This window comes from Mya arenaria, chromosome 14, assembly GCF_026914265.1.
Source record: "Mya arenaria isolate MELC-2E11 chromosome 14, ASM2691426v1".
NCBI lineage: Eukaryota > Metazoa > Mollusca > Bivalvia > Myida > Myidae > Mya > Mya arenaria.
Window position 1 is genome coordinate 25,186,170 of NC_069135.1, and position 27,579 is coordinate 25,213,748.

At 34.9% G+C, this 27,579-nt stretch overlaps 2 protein-coding genes across 3 annotated transcripts in view; both read right to left on the reverse strand.

Moving 5' to 3' along the window:
• LOC128217868 (plexin-B-like) overlaps positions 1 to 7,641 on the reverse strand; it is a 56,223-nt gene extending 48,582 nt beyond the window's left edge. For both annotated transcript variants that reach the window (XM_052925301.1, XM_052925300.1), the window contains exons 1-5: positions 7,568 to 7,641; positions 5,187 to 5,292; positions 3,628 to 3,745; positions 3,092 to 3,190; positions 1,118 to 1,213 (exon numbers count right to left, since the gene is read on the reverse strand). In XM_052925301.1, the coding sequence (XP_052781261.1) occupies positions 1,118 to 1,213; positions 3,092 to 3,190; positions 3,628 to 3,745; positions 5,187 to 5,275 (402 nt within the window). In that variant the 5' untranslated portion in view covers positions 5,276 to 5,292; positions 7,568 to 7,641. The remainder of the gene's footprint in view (positions 1 to 1,117; positions 1,214 to 3,091; positions 3,191 to 3,627; positions 3,746 to 5,186; positions 5,293 to 7,567) is intronic.
• LOC128215947 (plexin-A4-like) overlaps positions 7,218 to 27,579 on the reverse strand; it is a 41,022-nt gene continuing 20,660 nt past the window's right edge. Inside the window, exons 4-9 of the mRNA XM_052922547.1 lie at positions 24,068 to 24,262; positions 12,775 to 12,894; positions 10,798 to 10,907; positions 9,225 to 9,342; positions 7,554 to 7,697; positions 7,218 to 7,247 (exon numbers count right to left, since the gene is read on the reverse strand). Coding sequence (XP_052778507.1) covers positions 7,218 to 7,247; positions 7,554 to 7,697; positions 9,225 to 9,342; positions 10,798 to 10,907; positions 12,775 to 12,894; positions 24,068 to 24,262 — 717 coding nt within the window. The remainder of the gene's footprint in view (positions 7,248 to 7,553; positions 7,698 to 9,224; positions 9,343 to 10,797; positions 10,908 to 12,774; positions 12,895 to 24,067; positions 24,263 to 27,579) is intronic.

Below are 27,579 nucleotides of genomic sequence, written 5' to 3' on the forward strand. Positions count from 1 at the left end.
TACTGGACCAAATACAATGTCTCTAGTGTGTTCCAAAAATTTCCCTTAGATTTGACCTAGTGGCCTAGTTTTCACTCCATGTGACTCACAATAACAAGCGGTCGAGACTTTATCACGAGGGACATTCTGACTAAGTTTGAACACTATCTGACCAATCCGTACCAAGATAGACAGAAAAAAAATGTGACAGATGGACGGGTGCATTAACATTTCTAGTTTGTGTGTTTTTCCAGCTCTCAAAAGCCCCTGTAATATTCATAGGAAATAGCTTTCAACCCTTATAGACACAGCCCCTAAAATCTCTATATTGGCCTGGAATGACGGACAATGCCAAAACAATATTCTCCTCCCGAAACTCTCACTTCGGCAGGGGATAAACCCTGTGAAGAGAGAAAAGGAAAGGGACCAAATGATAATGAACTAGAGACACAAATGTGTGAACACGACAGATACAAATACAAACACCACAGACAAACCACACATATTAACAGTCATATTTCACAGTATATTATTTGCATCTGTTTGCAACAGTAAAATTACTATTACTATTATTCAAAGATCAGATCAGTGCAGAAATCTTCTGAATTGAACTACAAAAGTTAGATTTTACCAATGTTCCACGTATATGTTGAAAACAAACCAGTTGTGAAAGGATGACTGTAAATTTAAGGAATCGGACTCACAAATACATGCATTGTGCATGCTGGTGACCCAATTTGATTTTGATATCATTTGGAAGGTTTTGAAAAAAAAAATTACCGGGTATAGAAACAACAAAAATATTATATCAAAAATGTTTTTGACCTTCAAAGATTGCAAAGTAAGGTAATTTTACGTCTGATATTAATTGAATTAAAGAGAAAATTTAAAATATGTTATAAACTGATGTATGATTAATTTTTAGGTCATTTATTTGACATATCATTAATCAGTCGTCAAATATTTTTCAAATGATACCAAAATGCTTTGGGGTCATCAAGCTTCAACAATTAACATTAAGTGTAGTTGAGCCATCAAAGAGAGCTAGCTTATTTGTGGGTTGGATTCCTAAAGTTTGATGTCTTATTGTCTATCAGCACTTTTGAGGAAGGCACTGAATAATTATAGCTTGGCCTACCTTAAATGTAATATTACAATCAACTTTTCCATCCAAAAACCTGCAGGTCTGGTTTGTTATATTGGTCGAGTTAATCCTTACTTTCAGATTCTTTAACTGGAATAAAAACACAATAATAACAAATATATCTTAAATCACATACAAACTTAAAGTAATCCATGTTCTTTTTCGGATTATTGCAAAAACATTGGCAAATTTTGTCATGTCTCAACGACCTAATCTACCGGCCTGCTAAATAACTTTCAGTGGAGGAGCAAAACAAGCAAAAATGGCATGTACAACAAGAATTACATTAAGCAACACCCTCAAGTACACAGTCTTTTTTTTTTGGCTCAAGAATAATTGTGTTATTGTTTGGCCAAAATGTCTACCTATTTTCTGTATGGACACCTGACTCTCACATCATTACATGATAAGGCCACACCAAAATAATGTTTTGTTCTTCTTATTATTTGCACAAAAAAATGTGAGCATGTCAGTTTCATCAAACATGAAGCGAGCGAAGACCATAAAATAATCGATTAAATTTAAAGAAGATAGATTGCCCTTTAACCCATCTTGAACTTTATTTCCATTGGAATATCTATTAATCTGTATCTAGTCATCTGTTTTAAGAAGCACAATATATGATTAAACCAACTTTCTGAGATAATTATTACATATTTTAGGTATGATGATCATTCATAATAAAAACACCCTGCTTTAAAGGAAATGTTTGAAACAACTCATCTACCTGAATAACTTTTAACATCATTTGCAACTGTATTAAGATAATCATTTTGTTTGATATCAGGTATTTTTTAAAGAAAATGACCGGTTATATATAAAAGCATTTTTCACAGAGGCAACATCAAATAATTTAGGCGTCTATATACATTTTAATTTCCTTATTTAATTTTGTTTTGAATATAACAGTAAATGCAATGGCGTGTATTTAACAAAATGAACAGTATAAGGGTATGCAAAGAATACAATATAGGTCAGGGACATGTTTTATCCATCCCATATTATGCTTTAAAGAAAATAGAAATAAAGGTTATTGGCATAAGTAAGGCTTTTTACCTATTTTTTTTGGTATATCCTTTCTAAACTGATCACCCCGGGGCACTATTTGTAACCAGATATTTGTTCGCATGTTTTTATCAGTAATTGATCAAAAATGACTTTGAAACATCATTTCGGACTAAACAATGAAACATTTTCCGCAAAGTTTGGAAATTAAATTTATTATTGGCAACTGAGAGTAAGATTGTTGTTGCCAATATTGGTCCAAGTTTGAAGTCATTGTTCAGCATTCCAATTTCCATCCACAAACTAATGACTATTTACACAATTTCATAGCTGCCAGCATTAGGTACACTTATTATATTGCATAATAAATGATAATGATTTGGATGGAATGATGATCAATGATATTGAGCATGGTCACAACACATTTATATCCAAAATTCGAGCCACAGTGTGTATACCAGAAGCTGCCATTTTGATTAAATCTATTGAAACCAATGCTTAACCAGTTGATAAACAGTATAGAACTCCACTCATCATTTACTTCCCTTTACGAAACACTACAGATCTGCTAAGGAAATTATCATTGATTATATTTCAACTTTCAAAAAGGCCAATAGCTACAAAAACGTCCGGTTCACGGTAAACATATTGGTGCAGTCATACAAAAAAATATGAGTTTTCTTTACAATTTCAAAAATGTGGTGTGGTCAACCCTGAATCAGCCGAACGAAACATCAATTTGGTGTGGCCTTTAATATACCATAAAATTATCAATGTTTTACATCAATAATGCCTATGATGCATTGTGTAATGTAATGAGGAATAATCAATAATAAAATACAAAAAAACTTTGTTTGGGTCACTCACTGTTAACAAACAATATTTTATACAGTTTTTGTTTCTAGCATCAAACATTTATAAATAAGAAGTCTTAAAAAGGATCAACAAAGAGTAATTACTTACATCAGTTGTATTAAATATTGTATTTTCAATTTCTACTTCCAAAGTAGATTCAACATCGGTATGCAGATATGATGTGTTATTCTGCAGCCTTGGACAAGACTGAAATAAATGTTTATCTATTAGGAAATCCAAAGAATGATGATAATGATGATGATGATGATGATGATGTTGATGATGGTGGTGGTGGTTGTGGTGATGGTGGTGGTGGTGGTGATGTGATGGTGATAATGAGGATGAGGAGGTGGAGGTGGTGGTGGTGGTGGTGGTGGTGGTGGTGGTAGTGGTGGTGGTGGTGGTGGTGGTGGTGGTGGTGGTGGTGGTGGTGGGATGATGAGGATGAGGAGGATGACAATGACAACAACAATGATGAGAAGGAAGAGGAGGATGATAGAAGGGCATACAAGTATATTTATATTACGTATAATAGGATATATGCGTCGATGGACAGACTGACAGACAAAGTGATTCTGAAAAAAGTACGGAAATAATAGTCATTACAGTGGCCCTGATAGATTAGCATTTCACTATTAACATACTTGGAATGTATCAGGAACTGAATGAAGACATGGCGGATTTGTACTGTTACTCTCACAGTGACCTTGAAGAGCACACCATCTACATGTGCCTCTGATTGTCTCTACACATTTGCTACACCTGAAACATAGACAACAAGTTACAACCACTAAGAACTCCAGAAAAAATAACAAATTGAGTATTCGATATTATAATACCAATACTGTACTTTACTTTAAAGGAAACACCACTACTCCAACTAATTTTCTTATGATCATAAACAAAGTTACATTGCACTATTTCTTGTTCCTCTTTTCTTTTCTTTAACATATATTGTGTAACTTTATCTTTATGCAATAAAATATGATTTAATGAAATTTTCGTCATTTGAACAGTACTTGTACTATTAATAAATAGTTTACCAACTTAAGTTTTAACAATAGATAACATAATTAAGCATATTTCCTCTGTCGCTCCTTTGAAATACAATCATTTCATTTTTGATACATGACCTATATTTTAAGACAAACAGAAATGTCATGGAAGTCTTAGACTCCACAATGTATGCATTGTTTTCGCATTATGGTTGAGTTATGTCATACATACAGGAACATATAAAAATAGTTTTCTTTATAACTTGCCAGGATTTTGATGTCTTTTTACATTTGGTGAGAATATAACCCAAGTTTATCTTTTATAAGACATTGCAAAAAAAGTAGAAAACAATTTGCATTGACCTTTTGGTTTTAGATGATTGTTTCAACAATAAACTGCTAAGACTGAGCAAACAGTTTAAAAAGGTTTGTATGTAAATGTTTTAGTGATATATATATGTAGGTGTGTAACGCTACCAAACTTTGTGACTGAAAGCATTTATGTATTATGGTAAATTGTAAGAGTAAGTCAAACTTTCTTAGAATCAAGATTTTATTACCGAAGTGAGTAATAGATCTTAAATGGATGGCTTCAATGTTAATATAAGGACAGAACAACTATTTGTTATATTTTTCATAAAAAAAATCATTCCTGCGAAGTTTTTCAAAGGTGCTAAAAAATTACATACAGGGGCAGGACTACCACTTATATTTTTGTTTAAGTTGGCGCTGTCATAGATAAATCCTGCTCTCTTACATCAGCAAAACTACAACCCCAAGTGCAAATTGAAAGATGAAGTAACATTATCTCAGCAAGCTGTGCTTGATATGCAAACATAACAAACATTAAAAAGGATTTTGCTAAGACATCCATTACTCAGAAGTTTAAATCTCACTTAGAAATGAATAAAATAACTGTATTAAATCTGAGCATAATAGTGGATGTTTTGCGACTATAAAAACACTGTCCCTTGATATCATTGGGTTGGGTCATCTTGCTTTATCTCATCTGTTTCAAAATAGAACTACATCAAGCAAAATCATTCAGTTGCATATTAAGAGAAAAGATTCTGATGTTTCCATTTGTATGTATATATATCAGTATAACCTTCATTAAATGTTTTACGTACAATTATTATGGGTAACAATTCTTTAAATGGCCCTCACACTTAATCAACAAGTTATAGGCAAAGATTTCCAGTACTTACACTGAATACTCTGAACATCTGAAGAAACGAAACAGTGTGGAAGCAAGAGGGATCCTCGTTCCATTGGACAGTTCAACAATTAATTCCATATCTTTTGTAGTATGCTCTGCAAAAAGTTAAAATCATCATTTTAAATTTTATTCTATAAGGGCTGCTTGGGATATTTTGGCCACACCCATCAAATCGAGATTTTTTGGATGTATACATGATGTTTTCGGATTCGAAAAGATGCTTGACTTACAGACACAGATAAATTTATCAGATGTCATATATTCTATGCTTGGCAGGATAAAAAGGCTTACATTCTTGTCAACTGTTGTCCAAAATGGACCAACAATTAAGAGCAATTATAATGAACCATTTTCTTATGAAAAAATGCCTATCCGGGATGTCGGTGCCCACATTCTAAGCTGAGCTTGCACCTTGATATCTTTTTAGTGCTGCAAAATGCCTAATCCCAGCACAAGACGAGTCATTAAACTTATGTTTACAAAGTCTCGTGTGGTCAGGTTAATGACATGCCATGCACCGGTATAAGGTATCATGTAACCTTGTTTCCATCTTATAAATGAACAAATTTGGGGTTGTAATATGATGGATGATGACTTGTTCATTTTTGAATTTAAAATAGAGCTATCACTGAAGGTGATTAATACTCCCGAACGCCGCCCATATATGAAATTGCAGTCAACTATTTGGAAACCCAACCTATAAATGACATTTATTTTATGGACTACCGTCAGTTATTCATTTTTTGATTATGTTTTAAAAGTTAGAAAAAAGGCTTTAAACAATATCAGTGATGCTAATACTGAGATGTTAATACTGATATATTTGATGGTCTAAAGCACAGAATATACGATTGCCTATGACAATATATAAAAGATTTAATTTACTTTTTTTCAAGTTATGCTACGGACAAGAAAAAAGTAACAAAGGGCAATAACTCTGTGATTGGCTGAAATAGAATTGTGGTTCCTGTACACTGCACTTCCTCTCATTATGATCTATCTCTGTATGAAGTTTTATTAAATTCCATCCAATAGTTTTCAAGTTATGCTCCGGACAAGAAAAATTAACAAAAGGCAGTAACTCTGTAATTAGCTGAAATAGAATTGCGGTTCCTGTACACTGCACTTCCTCTCAGATCTATCACTGTATGAAACTTGATTAAATTCCATCCAATAGTTTTCAAGTTATGCTCTGGACAAGAAAAAGTAACAAAGGGCAGTGACTCTGTAATTAGCTGAATTAGAATTGCGGTTCCTGTACATTGCACTTCCTCTCGTTATGATCTATCACTGTATGCAGTTTTATTAAATTCCATCCAATAGTTTTTAAGTTATACTCCGGACAAGAGAAAGTAACAAAGGGCAGTAACTCTGTAATTAGCTGAAATAGAATTGTGGTTCCTGTACACTGCACTTCCTCTCATTATGATCTATCACTGTATGAAGCTTTATTAAATTCCATCCAATAGTTTTCAAGTTATGCTAAGGACAAGAAAAAAGTACCAAAGGCCATAACTCTGTACCGGTAATTAGCTAAAATAGAGTTATGGTTCTTGTGCACTGCTCTTTCTCTCATTGTGCTTTACCATTGTATGAAGTTTCAATAAGTTTGGTCTAGTTGTTTGCAAATTAATGTCTGGAAAAAAAATTGAAAGCAAAAAAAACAAATTAAGGGCAATAACTCAGTAATTAGCTTAAATAGAGATATGGTTCTTGAACACCGCACTTTTTCTCATTGTGCTTTTCCATTGTATGAAGTTCCAATGAATTCCATCTAGTACTTTTCAAGTTATACTCCGGACAAAAAAAGTAAGGGCAATAACTCAGTAATAAGCAGGAATAGAGTTATGGTTATTGTACACTGCACTTCCTCTCATTATGCTCTACCATTGTATGAAGTTTAATCCAATTCCATCCAGTAGTTTTTAAGTTATGCTCCGGACAAGGTAAATTGCAACGGACCGACCGACAAACAGACAAACCGACCAACCGACCACAGGGTGACTCCAATATACCCCCTTCAAACTTCGTTTGTGGAGTAGTCATACACCTAGACACAAAATCAGTCAGTCCGAAACATATTAAATGAGCCTCAGACAAATGGAAACATGTTATTATATAACGTTAATGGAGTTTAGGGAAAATACTGGTTTAGGTTATAAGCATAACTATAACTCCCTGGTTTCATGTGGGTCAACCATGTCTGGCAGTGTCTATTCTTGGAATTTTGCACTATTGCAGGATTTATCCTATATTTCAAAGATCTCACATACTACTGTAATACAATGTCTATACCTATAGATATCTATGGAAATACTAAGGAGCATACACTGTAATTTTTAAGGCATCTACATACATTTGCATACATACCATTTATGTTGTTGATATTACAGGTTAACTGAGTGTCATTTATAGAGGCAATATAATGCTTGCCATCTATTTTACATTTGTAGGAGTCCATAGAAAGTCTTTCTGGTAAATGTTTCGCAGTTAAAGTCACCTAGAAAGAGACAAAAGGGTGTAAACAGTCCTTTACTACCATACATGACATATATCGCCATCATGAAAAGTCATCAAATAATCTTTAATATATAACTTAAGTAATAACTTTTGAATTCATTAATTCAAGGTTTGTGAATCAAACAGATGATAATCATAATATTAATTTATATCTGTGATTAAGGTTTCTTGCACTTAAAATCATCAAATTGGCAATCCTAATATTTGAGGTTGTCATTTTTTTTTCCAAGTGATCGAAATAATCATAATGTTCATTTTATCATTTGTTTGGTCTATTCTCTAGCTTTTCACAGGTTGAGAGGCAGTGTCCTGTGACAAACAATGGAAAGTGAAATACCCTAGCAAAAAGTGATACATTAAAATGACAGCAAAAAACACATTTTTAAAAAAAAAAAATTGAGCATATATAACAAGACATGAAATCAATTCTGGTGTACAATTTAATTAAACTAAAAACCAATTTTGTACTTTAGGCTGAGACAAGAATGAATTGCTTAGATTTCTATATAAAAAGTTATTGCTGAGACACGAAGCATCACTATTATGTCCGTTTTGTACAACATTTACCTCAAAGTATGGCCTCAAACTTTGCAATTAGGTCATGAATCTTTATAATAAGTATTATCAATATTTAAACAGTTAACTTATGGCTAAGACATGAATTATTGCCTAAACGCATAAAACATCGATTTTGGAATAGAAATATGAAAATCTGCGATCTGATGTTTTGTCTGCAGTCTTTTATCACTTGTTTGCAGATATGTACAAAAAAAATTGCTCGTTCCAAGACAACAAAAAAAAGTTGTCAAAACGTTCAATCTGTGAGAGTGCAGCTTTAAGTCCATACTGTGTAACTTTGATCTCTAAATGTGACCTTGACTTATCAGTTATGAGCATGTATTATATGCAGTACACACATATCCATGGTGTTGTACAGTTCTGTGAAGTTTAAATTAAATCCCATCAACAATAACAAAGTTAGTACAAAGACAAGGTTGTAAAATTACTTTCAGACGTGCCTATGCAAGGACTGACAGTGTGAATAATTTATGAAAACCCGAGGGGGCATACAAGTGATACTTTCTTAGGGCATCTTTTCGCTAACAACATTACATTATGAAGTACAATATCAAGGCTCATTTTTTATCATTTTTAAATAACTTCTTTAAGCAAATTCCGTATTAAATTACCATGCATGTAATAATATATTAAATCGTTTCTTTGCTTTTTCCTTTGACATCAAAACTTAACAGCCTTGTATGTAAATTTTCATAATTTACCACAAAAACAGCTTGTTCTTTAATTCTTAACACCTTAACACCAAATTAGCTTACAGCTTACATTCCCATTTTCCTGAACTTTCTAGCATTAAACAGCATGTTTTTTGATATTATAGAACCGCTTACAATTTAACATTCTACATACAGCCGAAACACAGCTGGTTTCTTAATGTAAGAGCCAAAATATATAACTCTTCTTAAGTGCATTCTTAAGCATAATTAAGTACCCGTAACAGCCCAACTCCAGAAGGGTATGCTTTTGGATCTGCGTCAATGGACACACACTCTCCCTGGGATGGTATCCAGTGGTTTTCGTGACCAGAATATTTACAAGACTGATCATTCCTGCGAATATCAATATATATATACATGAAATATCAGATTGTTTAAATTTTGCGAGAGTAAAACTTATATTTACAATTTTCATCAGGTCACAAATTTTAAACCTTCAAACAACAGTAGGCTCTTTAGCAGTGTCCAATAGAACAGTAGCAATAAAATAGAAGTTTTTACAACAAATTAGTAGGAGAAAGTAAATGTTTTCGGACAAAAAGGAGGAGAAGAAGGAATTTGTACTGTTTTACAACAATTTTCAAACTTAACAAACATGTTTTTAACGTCTTTTTCATCAAAACTGTTGTGATGAAAGTACAAGCCCTGAGTAACAGTATCAAGATTATGAAGTTTATAGACAAAGGGACCACTTTGGACTTGAAATAAATGGATAAATAAACATAAGAACTATTAATCAGCATTTTTCTCCTAAGGTCATCACAGCCTTCACCTTTAACCCCTTGACCTCAAAATCAACAGAACTCATCTGCTTGTCATGACAAACGTACCAACTAAGTTTAAGGTCACATAGCTTCAGCGTTATTCAGTTATTAGTCGGAAACAGATCTTCACTTTAAGGTCATCATGACCTTGACCTTTGACCCACTGACCACATAATCAATAGGGTTCATCTGCTGATAATGAACAACCTGCCTACCAAGTGAGTGGTCCCCAGACCTAAGCGTTCTTTAGTAATTGACAGGAAACAGATTTTAGCTTAAGATCACAACGACCTTAACCTTTGACCCACTGACCTCAAAAAAAAAGGTTTCATCTGCTGGTCATGACAAACAGTCTGCCATGTAAGTGATCCTTATCCATAAGCTTTCTTCAGCTTTTCACTGGAAACAGATTTTCAGCTTTAGGTCAGCATGACCTTGACCTATGACCCACTGGCCTCAAAATCAAAAAGGTTCATTTGCTGCTCATGACCAATCCGCCTACCTACAAAATTTGAGACCAATTGGCCTAAGCACTATTCAGTTATTGACCGGAAACATATTTTCAGCTTAAGGTCACCACAACCTTGGCCTTTGACCTTCTGAACTCAAAATCAATAGGGGCCATCTGCTGGTCATAACCATCTTGCCTACCAAGTTTGAGGTGTCTGGGCCAAAGCATTTTTCGGACGAAAGTACGGAATGACAGACAGTCCGATTTCTATATGCCTCCCTTTTGGACCATAAGAAGGTAGGAACAATAGGAAGTTTCAACAGGAAGTAGAAAAAATAGGCGGTCTTTTAGAAAAGTAGGAGTGTTGGAGAGCCTTTACGTTTTCACGCGCTAACTCAACTTTTGGGAAAAAAAACTGACGTACTCACCAACCAAGATATATAAGTTGACTCCTTATACCCCTTCAAACTGTATAAATATGCGAATATTGTATGGAGTAACTAGGCATCAAAATTTATTATCACAGTCAATGAGACTGTAAAAGACAGAGCTTAATAACTCAAACGAACAAACCTTGAGCTCTTGTTTTCATAGACACACCAGCCACATAGTGGATTTTTGTTTTCCATAAGATCTTTGCATGTTTTGTATTCGGTACAGTCAGTGCTCTGGTACTTTAAAACCTGTAAGGAGGTTATGATAAAAGAAATTGTAAACATACTGAAAACTAAATTGTATTTACTGGTATCCAAGCCATTTAAAGACCCACTACAAGAGATTAAAGTGGTCCATGATATTGTTACAAAATACTATATCACATCATCAGACTGACCCAGTACAGCAAAATCATTAACGTCTGTTTCTTCAAATAAAACAATTCAGTATAAAGATTTCAACAAAGCAATGACAAAGATCAATATGTCTGAAAACAAGAGGGCCATGATGGCTTAAAACGCTCACCTAAGCAAAGGGCCACAACTCTGTGATAAAACATTAATAAAAATGTTGCAATTTAAACATATCATTACTGATGATGATGCCTTGTTTTATATTTGTAAAGGGTCATGCAATTAAGCTTCTTGTAATGTTTCAGTGCATCTGGCATGGTAGTTTAAGGAGATTTCTTTTAAAGCAAAACAGGAAGTTGGCCAGATTGTTGTTGTTGTTGATCAATCACAACTCCTTGTTGTATTTCTTTAGAAGGTTACCCAAGGAAGCTTCCTGTAAAGTTTCATTGAATTTGGACTGGTAGTTTTAGAGGAGATATTTTTTAAAGCAAAACAGGAAGTTGGCCATTGTGTTGTTGTTGCTGTTGATCAATCGTGACCCCTTGTTGCATTTTTGTAGAGGGTTACCAAAGGAAGCTTCCCGAAAAGTTTCATTATATTTGGAGTGGTAGTTTCGGAGGAGGTGTTTTTTTAAAGCAAACCAGGAAGTCGGCCATTTTGTTTTCTAGTTGTTAATCAATCATGACCCCTTGTTGTATTTTTGCAGAGTGTCACCCAAAGAAGCTTCCTGTAAAGTTTCATTGAATTTGGACTGGTAGTTTTAAAGAAGAGTTTTTTTTAAAGCAAAACAGGAAATTGGTCATTTTATTGATGTTGTTGTTGTTGTTGATCAATCGCGACCAAGGAAGCAGCCTGTAAAGTTTCATTGAATTTGGAGTGATAGTTTCAGAGGAGATGCTTTTTTAATGCAAAACAGGAAGTCAGCCATTTTATTGTTGTTGTTGCTGTTGCTGTTGATCAATCATGACCCCTTGTTGTTGTTTTGTAGAGGGTCACCCAAGGAAGCTTTCTGTAAAGTTTCAATGAATTTGGACTGGTAGTTTCAGAGGAGATTCTTTTAAAAGCAAAACAGGAATTCAGCCATTTTGTTGTTGTTGTTGTTAATCAATTGTGACCCCTTGTTGTATTTTTTAGAGAGACACCAAAAGTAGCTTTCTGTGAAGTTCATTGAATTTGGCCAGGTAGTTTCCGAGGAGATTTTTTTAAGCAATTGTTGACGGACGGACGGACTGACTGACGGACGGACGACGGACAAAGACTGGTCACAATCGCTCAAAAGGGAGAATGAACGGAACTTTCCATTTGACTGAATTTTGTCTCACAGATAAACTTAAAAAAATATGAGTAGCAATAACTGAAGTTCCCGTAATAGTCTTTTTGTCTGTCAGACCATGTTGTCCACAAATAGTATTTTCAATTACAGCTTTTTATTATCGCCTGATGAGATAGTTGGCTCAAAATGATTTCTGTGGCAAAAATCATTTCTTAAAAAAAATTGATATACGGTGCATTATTTTCATTGCAAAATGTTTTTTTGTCTGAAGTAAGGTATTCGGCTTTGGACAAAAAAAATCTCATGATGCAACACATATCATGATTGTCACAAATCAGAACTGTACTGTCTATAAGACACTATCCTATTTTAAGCAACTCCAATGCTTAAATTTTGTTTTTGTGTAAAGTTGGTAAAATTATGTTTTGTGACAATAAAAATAATGTTATACATATGAATAGTTTTATTCATGTCATTATTCATACATACATTGCTTTCAGAGATGACAAAAAAGTGATCATCATTCAAAATGATCATGTCCTTCACTTCGTTCCCTTCGTCTGCAAGTAGTTGTTCATATCGGTGAAGGCCACTCTTTGTCATCACATACTGAAACACACAATGATAAACTTAAGGCCAGAAAAAAAAATGTTGACTCTCATCTTATTAAGAACATGAATATCACTGGAAGTGATGGATGCTTCCCATAAGACAATTTTCTATAAAAAGGGAGGAATTGTAAAACATTGTGCAGGTAAATGGTTGTAGCATTATTATACACATGTTAATTGGAAAAATATAAAAGACATGACATGAAAACATGAAAAGATATGGGCAGGTTTGAGAAATATATAGTAAAGTTAATTTCAAACAATGAAGTGAAAGGCAGCATTTTAAACCCTTAAATATAAGTAGAAGAGGAATAGTGCAATTGACAGCCTGAATGTGGATCTTTCAAAAATTAATAATGCCATTGCCATCTATTTGTATTCCAAGTTTCATTTGAATCCTTTAATAACAATCCAAAATATGGTCCGAACAAGAACCTTTTATGGAAAAATATCAGGTTAAGGGGAGATAGCTAAATAAATATGCAGGATATGATTATATTTCTTGGGTACTGCACTTCCTGGCATTACCATCTATTTATAAACCATTTTTCATTTGAATTACCTTCAAGTACATTTCAATATATGGCCTGGACATTAGCACCCATTATGGAAAAATATCCGGTTATGGTAAGATAACCAAAACAATATTAATGATATGATGATTCTTGGGTACTGCACTTCCTCTTTCTTCCATCTATCTACATACATTTCGTTTCAATCCCAATTTCAGACAAGCACCCATTATCAAAATATATCAGATAAATTGGAGGTGTTTAAGAGTAGCTAACTAATAAATTATGCAAGGCAGGATTATGGGTCTTATGCACTGCACTTCCTCCCATTGACATCTATCAATATTTCAAGTTTCATTTCAATTCCTTCAGTATTTTCCAAAATAAGGCCTGGACAAACTCCCATTTACATAAACTCAGATTAAGGAGAGTTTCAGGGGAGATAATTAAACAAGAGGGACATTATGGCTCTGAGTTGCTCACCTGAGATATGTGAAGAAAAACACCACTTTTAAACATTTGTTGGGTAGTACGCCCTATTGACATGTAGTAAGATATTATCACTTAAGCGCCTTATACATTTGATTTTGTCAAAGATATAGCTTTGATTACAGACCAGTTCATAAAATGCTAAAAAATGTTGTCAATATTTTCCACATTGCACAATAAATAGTGAAAGATGGTATGTTTAAAACATGAGGGCCATGATGGCCCTAAAACGCTCACCTAAGGAAAGGGCCACCAAAGCAGTAAGTCGGCCATTTTGTTGTTGTTGTTGTTGTTGATTAATCGCAACCCCTTGTTGTATTTTTGTAGATGGTCACCCAAGGAAGCTTCCTGTAAAGTTTCATTGCATTTGGACAGGTAGTTTCAGAGATGTTTTTTTATAAGCAAAACAGGAAGCCAGCTATTTTGTTGTTGTTGCTGTTGTTGTTGTTGTTGATCAATCAAGACCCCTTGTTGTAATTTTTTAGAGGGTTACCCAAGGAAGCTTCCTGTAAAGTTTCATTTAATTTTGACTGGTAGTTTCAGAGGAGTTGTTTTTTAAGCAATTGTTGACAGACGGACGGACAGACTTACGGACGGACGCTGGACAAAGACCGATCACAATAGCTCACCTTGAGCACTTCATGCTCTGGTGATCTAAAAATGTTTAATTTAACTGATAACGAAGACTAAAATTATAATTGCCCTGTATATAGTTTTATTGAAAATATTGATTTAAAATATATTACATACTTTTTTCTGAAAAGCTGAAGGTAACACAGTACCATTTCAATTACCTATATTTTTGGCAATCCTATATGTAGGAGTAGGGAAAAAAGAAGCTGTATGTTTAATTGTTTGTTTTTGAATGTCATTCAAAAAAATAAATTCCAGGTTGTTTTCTCATAATGTAAAATCATTTTTTCCCATTCATTTAAGTTCTACAGTAAAGTGTATTACAAAAACAAATACAATTGTTACAGTAGTATCAACAATGATGTCTTTTGAATACATATATAAAAAAAGGTGTCATTGAAGTACAAATACTTATCACATATCACTATCCCTTCATTGTACCCAACATGGATTAAGGATCCACCCCTGTGCTGGGTTACCGGCTTTGACAGGTCAGGATCAAAATGTATCTTTTACCTTAGAGGTAGGGACATGGGTCTTGCACACGACACGTTATCTTGGTGTGTCGAATACATGTGGAAAGTCATTTTGAAATCTGTCCATACAAGAGAAAGTTACATCCCGGACATGACAGCCTATACTCCATGTACTTATATGCAGCAATCCATTGTGAATAAACACTAAGTGTGACCTTCAACTTAAGAGGTACGGACACGGGTCTTGCACACCACACGTCATCTTGGTATGTTGAACACATGTGGCAAGTCATTTTAAAATCTGTCCATACAAGAGAAAGATATAGCCCGGACATAACAACCTATACTCTATGTCCTTATATATGCAGCATTCCATTGTGAATAACACTTAGTGTGACCTTGACCTTAGAGGTAGGGACACGGGTCTTGCATGTGACACGTTGTCTTAATATGTCAAACACATGTGGCAAGTTATTTTAAATTATGTCCATACAAGAGAAAGTTACAGCCCAGACACGACAACCTATACTCTATGTCCTTATATGCAGCATTCCATTGTGAATAAACACTTAGTGTGACCTTGACCTTAGAGGGAGGGACACAGGTCTTTCACGCAACACGTCGTCTTAGTATGTCAAACACACGTGGCAAGTTATTTTAAAATATGTCCATACAAGAGAAAGTTACAGCATGGACACGAGATATTAAACCAGACACATTTTAATATGCCCACCTTTGGGGACAAAAAAATTACTGGTCAAACATGTTGCCTGGATAATCACTGACAGGACTTGTCACAGTTGCCTGCACACTGACAGGACTTGTCACAGTTTCCTGCACACTGACAGGACTTGGTCATTGACTGCACACTGACAGGATTTTGTTCAGCTGCCTGCACACTGACAGGACTTGATGATTGACTTCACACTGACATAATTTGATTCTCACCTGCGCACCGACAGGACTTTGTTCAGTTGCCTGCGCACCACACTGACAGGACTTGATAATTGACTGCACACTGACAGCACTTGGTACAGATACCTGCACACTGACAGGACTTTTTTCAGTTGCCTGCACACTGACAGGACTTTGTTCAATTGCCTGCACACTGACAGGACTTTGTTCAATTGCCTGCACACTGACAAAACTATGTTAAATTGCTTGCACACTGAAAGAACTTTTAGTATAGATACACAGACAACAAACAATGCACCATCCAATAAAATCAATAAACTGCCTTAAGCTCTTAAAAATAAATATCAGATCACATTCAACACCTTCAACTAATATGATCACCTTTACCCATCAAGTTCCCTCCAATTTTAATAATATGTTTTTTTCTTTACATAAGTTATCAGTGAATAACACTATCCACACAGAAGATAAGATTGTAGCATCTGCATGAACAATAATCTACACGAAGTTCAATGGAAAAGTCTGATTATTAAATTTATTATTAAGTAAAAATGAAATTTCTTCTAAGGAATAAAGTGTATAATAGTTATTTGAATCTATGAACCTAAAAAAAGAACAATAATTACCTCAGAAGTGACTATGTTGAAGACTAAATAAAATTTAAAATCTATTCCCTTGTTACTAAATATAAAAAGTAGTGGAATCTCCAACAAAAAGGGAGACCATGTAGCAAGACTTGCTGCCCTTGCTTCAAGAGTAAACTATACATAACTATCAGAGTTTAACAAAATGTATTTATAATGAACTTGTAGCCCACTGGCTGAGGCCAATTTTTCTCCAGGGGCATAATTTGAATAACCATGGTAGATAACCAATCGACAATGTTACACACCAAATATTTAAGCACTAGGATCATAGTATTTGTCAAAAAAAGTTTTGTAATTTTTCCTTTAGATTGCCATGGCAACCAGAGTTCTGCATGGAATTTATTTCTTTGAACCATTTTGAAAAGGCACCAACCAAGGATCATTCCTATGAAGTTTCATTAAAATTGTCCAAGGGGTTTAGGAGAAGATGATGATTATAACCAATTGTTGACATTTTCCTTTAGGTTGCCATGGCAACCAGAGTTCTGCATGGAATTAATTTCTTTGAACAATTTTGAAAAAGCACCAACCAAGGATCATTCCCGTGAAGTTTCATCAAAATTGTCCAAGCAGTTTAGGAGAAGATGATGATTATAACCAATTCTTGACATTTTCCTTTAGGTTACCATGGCAACAAAAGTTCTGCATGGAATTCATTTCTTTGTATAATTTTGAAAAAGCCCCAACCAAGGATCATTCCTATGAAGTTTCATCAAAATTGTCAAAGCGGTTTAGGAGAAGATGATGATTATAACCAATTGTTGACATTTTCCTTTAGGTTGCCATGGCAACCAGAGTTCTAAATGGAATTCATTTCTTTGAACAATTTTTAAAAAGCACCAACCAAGGATCATTCCTATGAAGTTTCATCAAAATTGTCCAAGCGTTTAAGGAGAAGAAGATGATTATAACCAATTGTTGACGCCGAATGACAGACAAAGAATGTCGGTCGACGGAAGACCAATCACAATAGCTCACCTTGAGCACTTTGTGCTCAGGTGAGCTAAAAACAAGTTGTCTCTTTTTAATCCTATATTTAAAGACGTGGCTAAATAGCATTTTTTTTTATACTCTCAACGGCCAATATCTAGTCATGCACGGGCGGATCTACCTGGTTTTTGAAAGGAACCAAGCTTTGATGGATATCTACATACTATACAAGTTTCATGGAGATACAATCAAAACTGAAGACTGTATCATGTTCACAAGCAAATGTTTACAGACGCACTGACACACTGACGCACAGACGCACTGACGCACATACAACGGACACATTACCATCGCATAAGCTCTTCTGGCTTTTGGCCAGTAGAGCTAAAAATTATTTATTTCATTTATTTTTCAACATTTAAGTAATAATTTGGTATAAGAGTAATTAACAAAAAATATATTTGCTTTTAAAAATAATACATTCTTGATCACATCAAAAACAAATAATAATATAATCAAACTGTACTGAAATAGCCATATGGTATTACAATTTTAACACACTGTTTGATGCATAAAAAATGAAACCTTGCAGACATTTAAAAGCAAAATCAACAAGTTCTAGAAATACGCATGACCTGGTCCTTATAAATAATTAACTTTAACCTTTTTGGAACATTATGCCAAAACATCAATGTTAAACCATCTCGTTTAAAAAAATAAGGGCTTGAAATCCCCAACCACCTAAATCAGCCGTGACAGCAAGTAAGAAAATATTCAAAGAAGCTAATATATATGTGTAGAAATTAAAATAATTACTTTTTAATGAAAATACTGTATCAACTTCTATAAAAAAAATGCTAGCTAATGAAAAGAGAAAATAAAAAAAATATTTGTGCGTCTAGATGGATTCGAACCGCTACCATAAAACCCTCAAACGATTTGTAGTCCTGTGCTTAACACCATAGGCTTAGTAAAGCATTAAAATTGAAGAGTTTCAAGGAAAGGTTTTTATCAGGGATGTGCTACCTTAAATGGTCACGGTGCTTTTTGTTTAAGACGAAAAAAAAATAACATCATTTCTGTGTCCGAAATTTTGTGGGATTTATACCTCACTTTCAATAGGAGATGCTTCTATTGTGGGCATCAGGCCACTTCAACTTTTTTATTACACTGATATGTTTCAAAACTCTGTTGGTTGGATGCATTTGACCATGTATATCTTTAACAATTATAATTTCACTAAGCAGTTGAACTGTGTTAAGATCAATATTTTCAGCCTATAAAAGAATCTTAAGTTATGCTTTTTAACTTTATGGTGATCTTTCTCTCTTAGTACAGCCTTTGATGAATTCACATATACCAGTAAGGTGTGTTTTGTCTTCATGATATAAGAAGATTTTAAAAAAATATTTCAAAAACTCAAAGAAAAATATGTTTTATTTTTATTATTTTCTCCTTCAGGACCTTTTATCCATTTTATTTTTATTTCTATTTCCTCCTCCTTACCAATTATTTTGAAAAATCTCCCTTAAATCTAAAGATTATAAAATGCTGCCCTAAGTCATATTTGTTTTGACAAGATAAATGAGATATAGTTTTGAACAATACTTAACAAAGAGCTTCCATGTCAAATGTGATTGAATTTGGTCCATAAATAAATGAGTTGAATTGCTTGAAATCTTTTTAAAAACTGAAATGTCAAATCCAAAACTAATTTGGCCTTTAAACTAGTTCACTTTAGTGGAAGCCCAATTTCAATGATAGCTATAATGAAATTAATTTTTTAACTCTCAAAGTAACCAATTGTTAAACAAGAGGGCCATGATGGCCCTAAATCGCTCACCTGAGTAAAAGAGTATAACATAGCTTGTTTCTCAAAGAATATTGAACAAGAGCTGTCAAAGTATGTGACAAATGCCCCCCAATGTGACATGATCTATGAACAAGTACATAAAAAGTTGATCTTGCCTTTATGTGTCAAATACATATTGCAAGTTATATTAAATTGCCTCTGAGCATAGAAAAAAAACCAATCATACTAAATGACAGCCAACACTCTTTATGTCCTCATATTCAGCATTCCATTGTGAATAAACACTTAGGGTATCTTTCACCTTAGAGGTAGGGACATGGGTCTTGCACATGACACGTTGTCTTGGTATGTCGAAAACATATGGCAAGTCATTTTAAAATCTGTCCATATAAGAGAAAGTCACAGCGCGGACACGACAGCCTATATTTTCCTTCAGGTTGCCATGGCAACCAGAGTTCTGCATGGAATTAATTTTTTTGAACAATTTTGAAAAAGCACCAACCAAGGATCATTCCTATGAAGTTTCATCAAAATTGCCCAAGGGGTTTAGGAGAAGAAGATTATTGTAACCAATTGTTGACACTTTTCCTTTAGGTTGCCATGTCAACCAGAGTTCTACATGGAATTAATTTCTTTGAACAATTTTGAAAAAGCACCAACCAAGGATCATTCCTATGAAGTTTCATCAAAATTGTCAAAGCAGTTTAGGAGAAGAAGATGATTATAACCAATTGTTGACATTTTCCTTTGGGTTGCCATGGCAACCGGGCCAAACAAAATTATTTGAACAAATTTAAGAGAGGTCCATTGCAAGGACACTTCAAACCAAATTTGCTGAAGATCTATCAAGGGGTTCATGCGAAGAAAATGTTAAGTTTTTTTTACTTATTTTAGCTCTGGTGGCCCTTAAAAGGGGCCAAACAAAATTATTTGAAAAGACCTGACAGAGGCCCATGCTAGGATGCTTCAGACTTGAAGATCCATCAAGCAGTTAATAAGATCAAGTTGTTTAAAGGTTTTTCTATTTTTTGCTCTGGTGACCCCTAAAAGGGGCCAAACAAAACCATTTGACCAAAGTTGAGAGAGGACCATGTAAGGATGCTACATATCAAGTATGGAGTCATTCTGACCTTTACTTTCAGAGGAAAAGATGTTTAAGTGACAAGACAATGTAAAAACAAATGACCCCTGAGCAAGGCCAATTTGACCCCGGGATAATAATTTGAATACCTTTGGTGTAGGTCCACTAGGTAACACTATATACCAAATATGAAAGCTCTAGGTCTTATATTTTGGAGAAGAGGATTTTTAAAGTTTTATTATATAAGACTATATAAAAACAAATAATTTTCAGGGCGGGGCCATTTTTGACCCTGTGGCACTAATTTGAACAACTTTGATAGGGGTCCACAAGATGATGTTGTATACCAAATATCTAAGCTCCTGGACTTACGGTTCTGGAGAAAAATATTTTTAAAGATTTACTATATAACACTACGTAAAAACAAGGACCCCCTAGGCGGGGTCAATTTTGACCCTGTGGCAATAATTTGAACAAATCTGGTAGAGGTCCACTAGATGATGCTGTATACCAAATATCTAAGCCCTGGGCCTTACAGTTTCGGAGAAGAAGATTTTTAAAGATTTACTATATAACACTACCATACACTGACACATACCAATTTTCAAGGTTCTAGGCCTTGTGGTTTTTGAGAAGAAGATTTTTAAATTTTTCCCTATATTAGTCTATGTAAAACAAGTGACCCCCGGGGCGGGGTCATTTTTGACCCCAGGGGGATAGTTTTAACAAATTTGGTAGAGGACCACTAGATGATGCTATATACCAAATATTAAGGCTTTAGGCCTTGTGGTTTTGGAGAAGAAGATTTTTAAAGTTTTTCTCTTCCGTTGCCATGGCAACCAGAGTTCTGCATGGAATTCAATTCTTTGAACAATTTTCAACAATTGGGGGACCACCCAAGGAACATTCCTGTGAAGTTTGGATGAAATTGGCTAAGCGGTTTATGAGGAGATGAGGTTTAAAGTAAAAGTTTACGGACGGACGGAAAATTAGTATGTGTACTAAATATGTTATCCAGTTTAAATTAAGACGTTACTTGTCTTTGTGAGTTCGGAGAAGATTTTTTAAGTTTTCACTATAACACATATAGAGAAAACCAATCAGCCCCGGGGTGTGGCCAATTTTGACCCCAGGGCCATAATTTGAACAAACTTTGTAGAGGTCCACTAGACGATGAATCATGCCAAATATCTAAGCTCTAGTCTAAGTAAGTTCAGAGGAGAAGATTTTTGAAGTTTTAACTATAAACATAGAGAGAATACCCTAACCCCCCGGGGCGGGGCCAATTTTGACCCCAAGGCCATAATTTGAATAATCTTTGTAGAGGTCCACTAGACGATGAATCATGCCAAATATCTAAGCTCTAAGCAACGTAAGTTCAGAGGAGATTTTTGATTTTTTTTTACTATAAACATATAGAGAAAACCCATGACCACCCCGGGGCGGGGCCAATTTTGACCCCAGGGCCATAATTTGAACAATCTTTGTAGAGGTCCACTAGATGATGAATCATGCCAAATATCTAAGCTCTAGTCCAAGTAAGATAAGAGGAGAAGATTTTTGAAGTTTTAACTATAAACATATCAAGTATACCCATGACCCCCAGGGGTGGGGCCAATTTTGACCCCAAGGCCATAATTTGAATAATCTTTGTAGAGGTCCACTAGATGATGAATCATGCCAAATATCTAAGCTCTAAGCAACGTAAGTTCAGAGGAGATTTTTGATTTTTTTTTACTATAAACATATAGAGAAAACCCATGACCACCCCGGGGCGGGGCCAATTTTGACCCCAGGGCCATAATTTGAACAATCTTTGTAGAGGTCCACTAGATAATGAATCATGCCAAATATCTAAGCTCTAGTCCAAGTAAGATAAGAGGAGAAGATTTTTGAAGTTTTAACTATAAACATATCAAGTATACCCATGACCCCCAGGGGTGGGGCCAATTTTGACCCCAAGGCCATAATTTGAACAATCTTTGTAGAGGTCCACTAGATGATGAATCATGCCAAATATCTAAGCTCTAGTCCAAATAAGTTCCAAGTAGAAGATTTTTGAAGTTTTCACTATAAACATATAGAGAAAGCCCATGACCCCCCAGGGGCAGGGTCAATTTTGACACCAGGGCCATAATTTGAACAATCTTTGTTGAGGTCCACTAGATGATGAATCATGCCAAATATCTAAGCTCTAGTCCAAGTAAGTTCCAAGAAGAAGATTTTTGAAGTTTTCACTATAAACATATAGAGCATACCCATGACCCCCTGGGGTGGGGCCAATTTTGACCCCAGGGCCATAATTTGAACAATCTTTGTAGAGGTCCACTAGACGATGAACCATGCCAAATATCTAAGCTCTAGTCCAAGAAAGATAAGAGGAGAAGATTTTTGAAGTTTTAACTATAAACATATCAAGTATACCCATGACCCCCAGGGGTGGGGCCAATTTTGACCCCAAGGCCATAATTTGAACAATCTTTGTAGAAGTCCACTAGATGATGAATCATGCCAAATATCTAAGCTCTAGTCCAAGTAAGTTCCAAGAAGAAGATTTTTGAAGTTTTCACTATAAACATATAGAGAAAACCCATGACCCCCCGGGGCGGGGTCAATTTTGACCCCAGGGCCATAATTTGAACAATCTTTGTAGAGGTCCACTAGATGATGAATCATGCCAAATATCTAAGCTCTAGTCCAAGTAAGTTCAGAGGAGAAGATTTTTGAAGTTTTAACTATAAACATATAGAGCATACCCATGACCCCCTGGGGCGGGGCCAATTTTGACCCCAGGGCCATAATTTGAACAAACTTTGTAGAGGTTCACTAGACGATAAATCATGATAAATATCTAAGCTCTAGGCCAAGTAAGTTCAGAGGAGAAGATTTTTGAAGTTTTCACTATAAACATATAGTGAAAACCCATGACCCCCCGGGGCGGGGCCAATTTTGACCCAAGGGCCATAATTTGAACAATCTTGGTAGAGGACCATTTGGTAATCCTATCTACCATGTATCAACGGCCTAAGCCTTGTGGTTTGGGAGAAGAAGATTTTTAAAGTTTTTCCTTTCCATTGCCATGGCAACTAGAGTTCTGCATGGAATTCAATTCTTTGAACAATTTTCAAAGGGGACCACCCAAGGAACATTCCTGTGAAGTTTGGATGAAATTGGCTAAGCGGTTTATGAGGAGATGTCGTTTAAAGTAAAAGTTTACGGACGGACGGACGGACGGACGACGGACGGACGCTGGACAAATTGTGATCACAAAAGCTCACCTTGTCACTATATGACAGGTGAGCTAAAAATAAATGGAATCAAAATCTGTTTTATTAACAAATGTCAAACTTCAACTTGATTGACCTGTTTAATGTTAATAATTATAACGCTTGTTGAGTTATTGCTCAAAGGTTTTGCACAAAGATTCCAATGAAGATGCTGATAATGATGGCGTCACCAAGGCCATGACAATTTCTGGACATGTTCAGAATGACTGGTTAAAGCTAAAAACTTACTTGAATATTGCATTGGAGTGAGGTAAAAATCAATAGTGATGATTGAATCAGCAACTGGTAATCACTCTTAATTAATTATTTGTTGAACTTATAATGAGTCTTCTGATTGTCTTTAATGATTGATCTCAATGTGGATAATAAGAAAAACTCCTAAACTTACCTTTACAACAAATCCATTTGATGTTCCTGCAAAAACAACATCGTTCTGGTTGTATTGACTTGAATGTAGGCTTGTAAAATAACCCTCATGTGCAAATGATGAGTCATTCCAATGTAGCTCAACTTTGCCACTTCCAATGGCAAAATATCTTATCGGAATGTCGTTTGCTTTGCATGTGAAGTTGTTCAAACTTGACTGAGAAAAAATAACAAAATCTATTTCAAATCACTGCTGACCTTTAATGCGTACATAATTGGAACATTTAAGTTAAAAGTCTTAGAGGACATCAAGATAATGTGGGCTCTTTGTCTTTTGTATTCAAAATTAAGTTTCAATGTTCCATATATGTGTCTCACAATAGTATAGAGTCCAACAAAGTGTATACACCCTAGATGTATAATTTTAACAAAATGGAGTTGTGGACCAAAAGACAGTGATAACAGTACATTTATTTTAATAAAATATCTAAGCTCTGGGCCTTACCAGTAGGCGAGCAGTTCTCAGACACTTTTTGATATTTTTTTAGATATTCTCCTGAATTTTGAAGATATCTGAATAAAAGTTATCTGAATAAAATTTTCTATAATATAAACTTCAGTTTATCTTTTGTTCAAATTATGCAAAATTCACTGGAGTTAAATAAATTCACCTTGTTTTCTTTTGTTCTGAATGTTAAAAACAACAGTTCAACAGTAGTAGTGAAAAAAATCTCTGACACAGCATAAAATTAATTATTATTATCAGGGCTTCTAAAAACCTAGCCGGACAGACATGCCCTTATTCTATAGGATATCAACAGCGACACGCTTGATTAACTACAGAGTCTGAAAGCTGAGTGTACCGCTTACGTCATTTTAATAAAATGTAATGAACAATTCGTTGTCGATATCGAACTTATAGCTATAAGCCCCAATTATGAATAAAGATATATCTGTTTATTAAAGATTATCAATTGAAAGTTGATCCACTGTAGTAGGATATATATCACAATACTGTTTCAGTTTTTGTCGTCTGACCGCTTCCTGCCAGCTGCAATTAATTACGATCGCAGCTTTTCTTGTTAGAAGCGCTGCAGAATTCAATGAGAATTTCATTTGAAATTAAGTTTGTATCAATTACTATCTAAATCGGCTTTGATGGTTCTACAGCCCTCTTATGAATTGTCACATCGCGAAAATTATTGACAGAATACACATCGCGAAAATGTGTGACATTATTCTTCGGACATATCTTTATAATCTGACTTTGGAACCGTTTTTTTTGTTGTTGGGGGGGGGGCGGATTTTTATTTTATTTTTTTTTGGGGGGGGGGGGTGTCGCTGGGTCCAGAACGATTTAGGTTCCAACTTTTAGAAGCCCTGATTATTATTATTATCAACAAAACCAGGAATCTTGTCCTTTCTTAATTTGATATCTAAAAGCTGAACATTTGAAACAGAAAAAAACAGAGCATTAATTTGCTTATCAAATTACTTCGATAACTTTGATAAGAATGTACTGTAAGATTTCGAGAATCAACTTTTGGTATTTAATTAACAAAAAATACTTACCTGTTGGAAAGTGTTGGTACCTACAGAAATGTTTCAAGCACCTGATTTTTAAAGATGCACTATTACTCAATCCCAAATAAGATTTAACAAATTTAATACAATTGTTTTAATAAACCAACAAGAGCACCGCGAAACGGAGCATTATACGCCCGAAGTAGATTCGGCTTGAGGTCTTTAATAAACATTTAGGTTATGCTAGTATACTGCTTACTAGGTGTGAAGTGTTTACAACAAAGGCTTAAACTTAGAATATTGAAACTTTACTGATACTTAAGTTAGCAGTGCTAATAAAAACCTTTGTTCATCAGTATTTTTTTACAACATAGAATAATTGTAAAACAACATACATACTGGTAAGTAGTGCAATGAAGGATGTACTAATATGGAATCAGATTTTATGAAATGAAATATTTTTATAAAAAAAATAGAATATCTGAAACTTCCTTAGAAAATCTGAGAATACAAGTTTAAAAGTAGCAGGACTTGGAAAGTGCTCACAACACATCCTTTTAATGTAGCAATAATTTGTATAAAATTATCTAAAAATTGCTTTATTGGTTGCACAAAGTTGTGGCTAGGACACGTTTTCTAAAAATTCCTTTATTAGTAGTAACACAAAGTTGTGGCCTGGACACGGAATTGCTAACGCCCCCCAGTGAAATTAGCATTTGAGGTACGGACCTGGAAAGCATGCTTGACAAATCCTTTTAATGTAGAGATGATTTGTATAAAGTTATTTGAAAATTGCTTTAGTAGTAACCCAGTTATGGCCTGGACATGGAATTGCTAACGTCCCCCCATGGTGATTCTAGTGTTTGAGGCATGGACCTGGAAATTGCGCGCGACACTTCCTTTTAATGTAATGATGCATTGTATAAATTTATTTGAAAATGACTTTATTAGTGACCAAGTTGTGGCCCGGACACGGATTTGCTAACGCACCCCCATGGTGATTCTAGTCTTTGAGGTATGGACCTGGAAATTGCGCGCGACACATCCTTTTAATGTAGTGATGATATGTATAAAGTTATTTGAAAATCGCTTTATTAGTTACCAAGTTATGACCCGGACACGGAATTGCTAACGCCCCCCAGTGAAATTAGCATTTGAGGTACGGACCTGGAAAGCATGCTTGACAAATCCTTTTAATGTAGAGATGATTTGCATAAAGTTATTTGAAAATTGCTTTAGTAGTAACCCAGTTATGGCCTGGACATGGAATTGCTAACGTCCCCCCCCATGGTGATTCTAGTGTTTGAGGTATGGACCTAGAAATTGCGCGCGACACATCCTTTTAATGTAATGATGCTTTGTATAAAGTTATTTGAAAATGACTTTATTAGTGACCAAGTTGTGGCCCGGACACGGATTTGCTAACGCACCCCCATGGTGATTCTAGTCTTTGAGGTATGGACCTGGAAATTGCGAGCGACACATCCTTTTAATGTAGTGATGATTTGTATAAAGTTATTTGAAAATCGCTTTATTAGTTATCAAGTTATGGCCCGGACACGGAATTGCTAACGGACGGACAGACGGACAGACAGACGGACAGACGATGGAGGCCATAACATAATACGACCCTTCGGGCGTATACAAAGGATGAACAAATGTTGAAAAAAAATGGTGCTTATGAAGGATACCGAGTTTAAATGGAAAGAAATGTGCAGAAAACACTGTCTTTCTACCTTATGAGACGATAGTAGATCGCAGTAAATTGTTTAGCATTCAGCGAAAATGAGGCAAAAATCATGATTGTCTGAAAACTTCTACTGTCTGAGAACTCCTCACCTACTGGTATAGTCATCAGTGACCACTGAGTTCTTCATCTTCAGTTTATATAAAAAGCCTCTGCTCACTCACACTTAGCATCTACAGTATGTTTTTCAATGAATTGCAATTGAATAGAACAACCTTGGTAGACCTAGGAAACACTCACTGTACAGTGAAAATATTTAACAT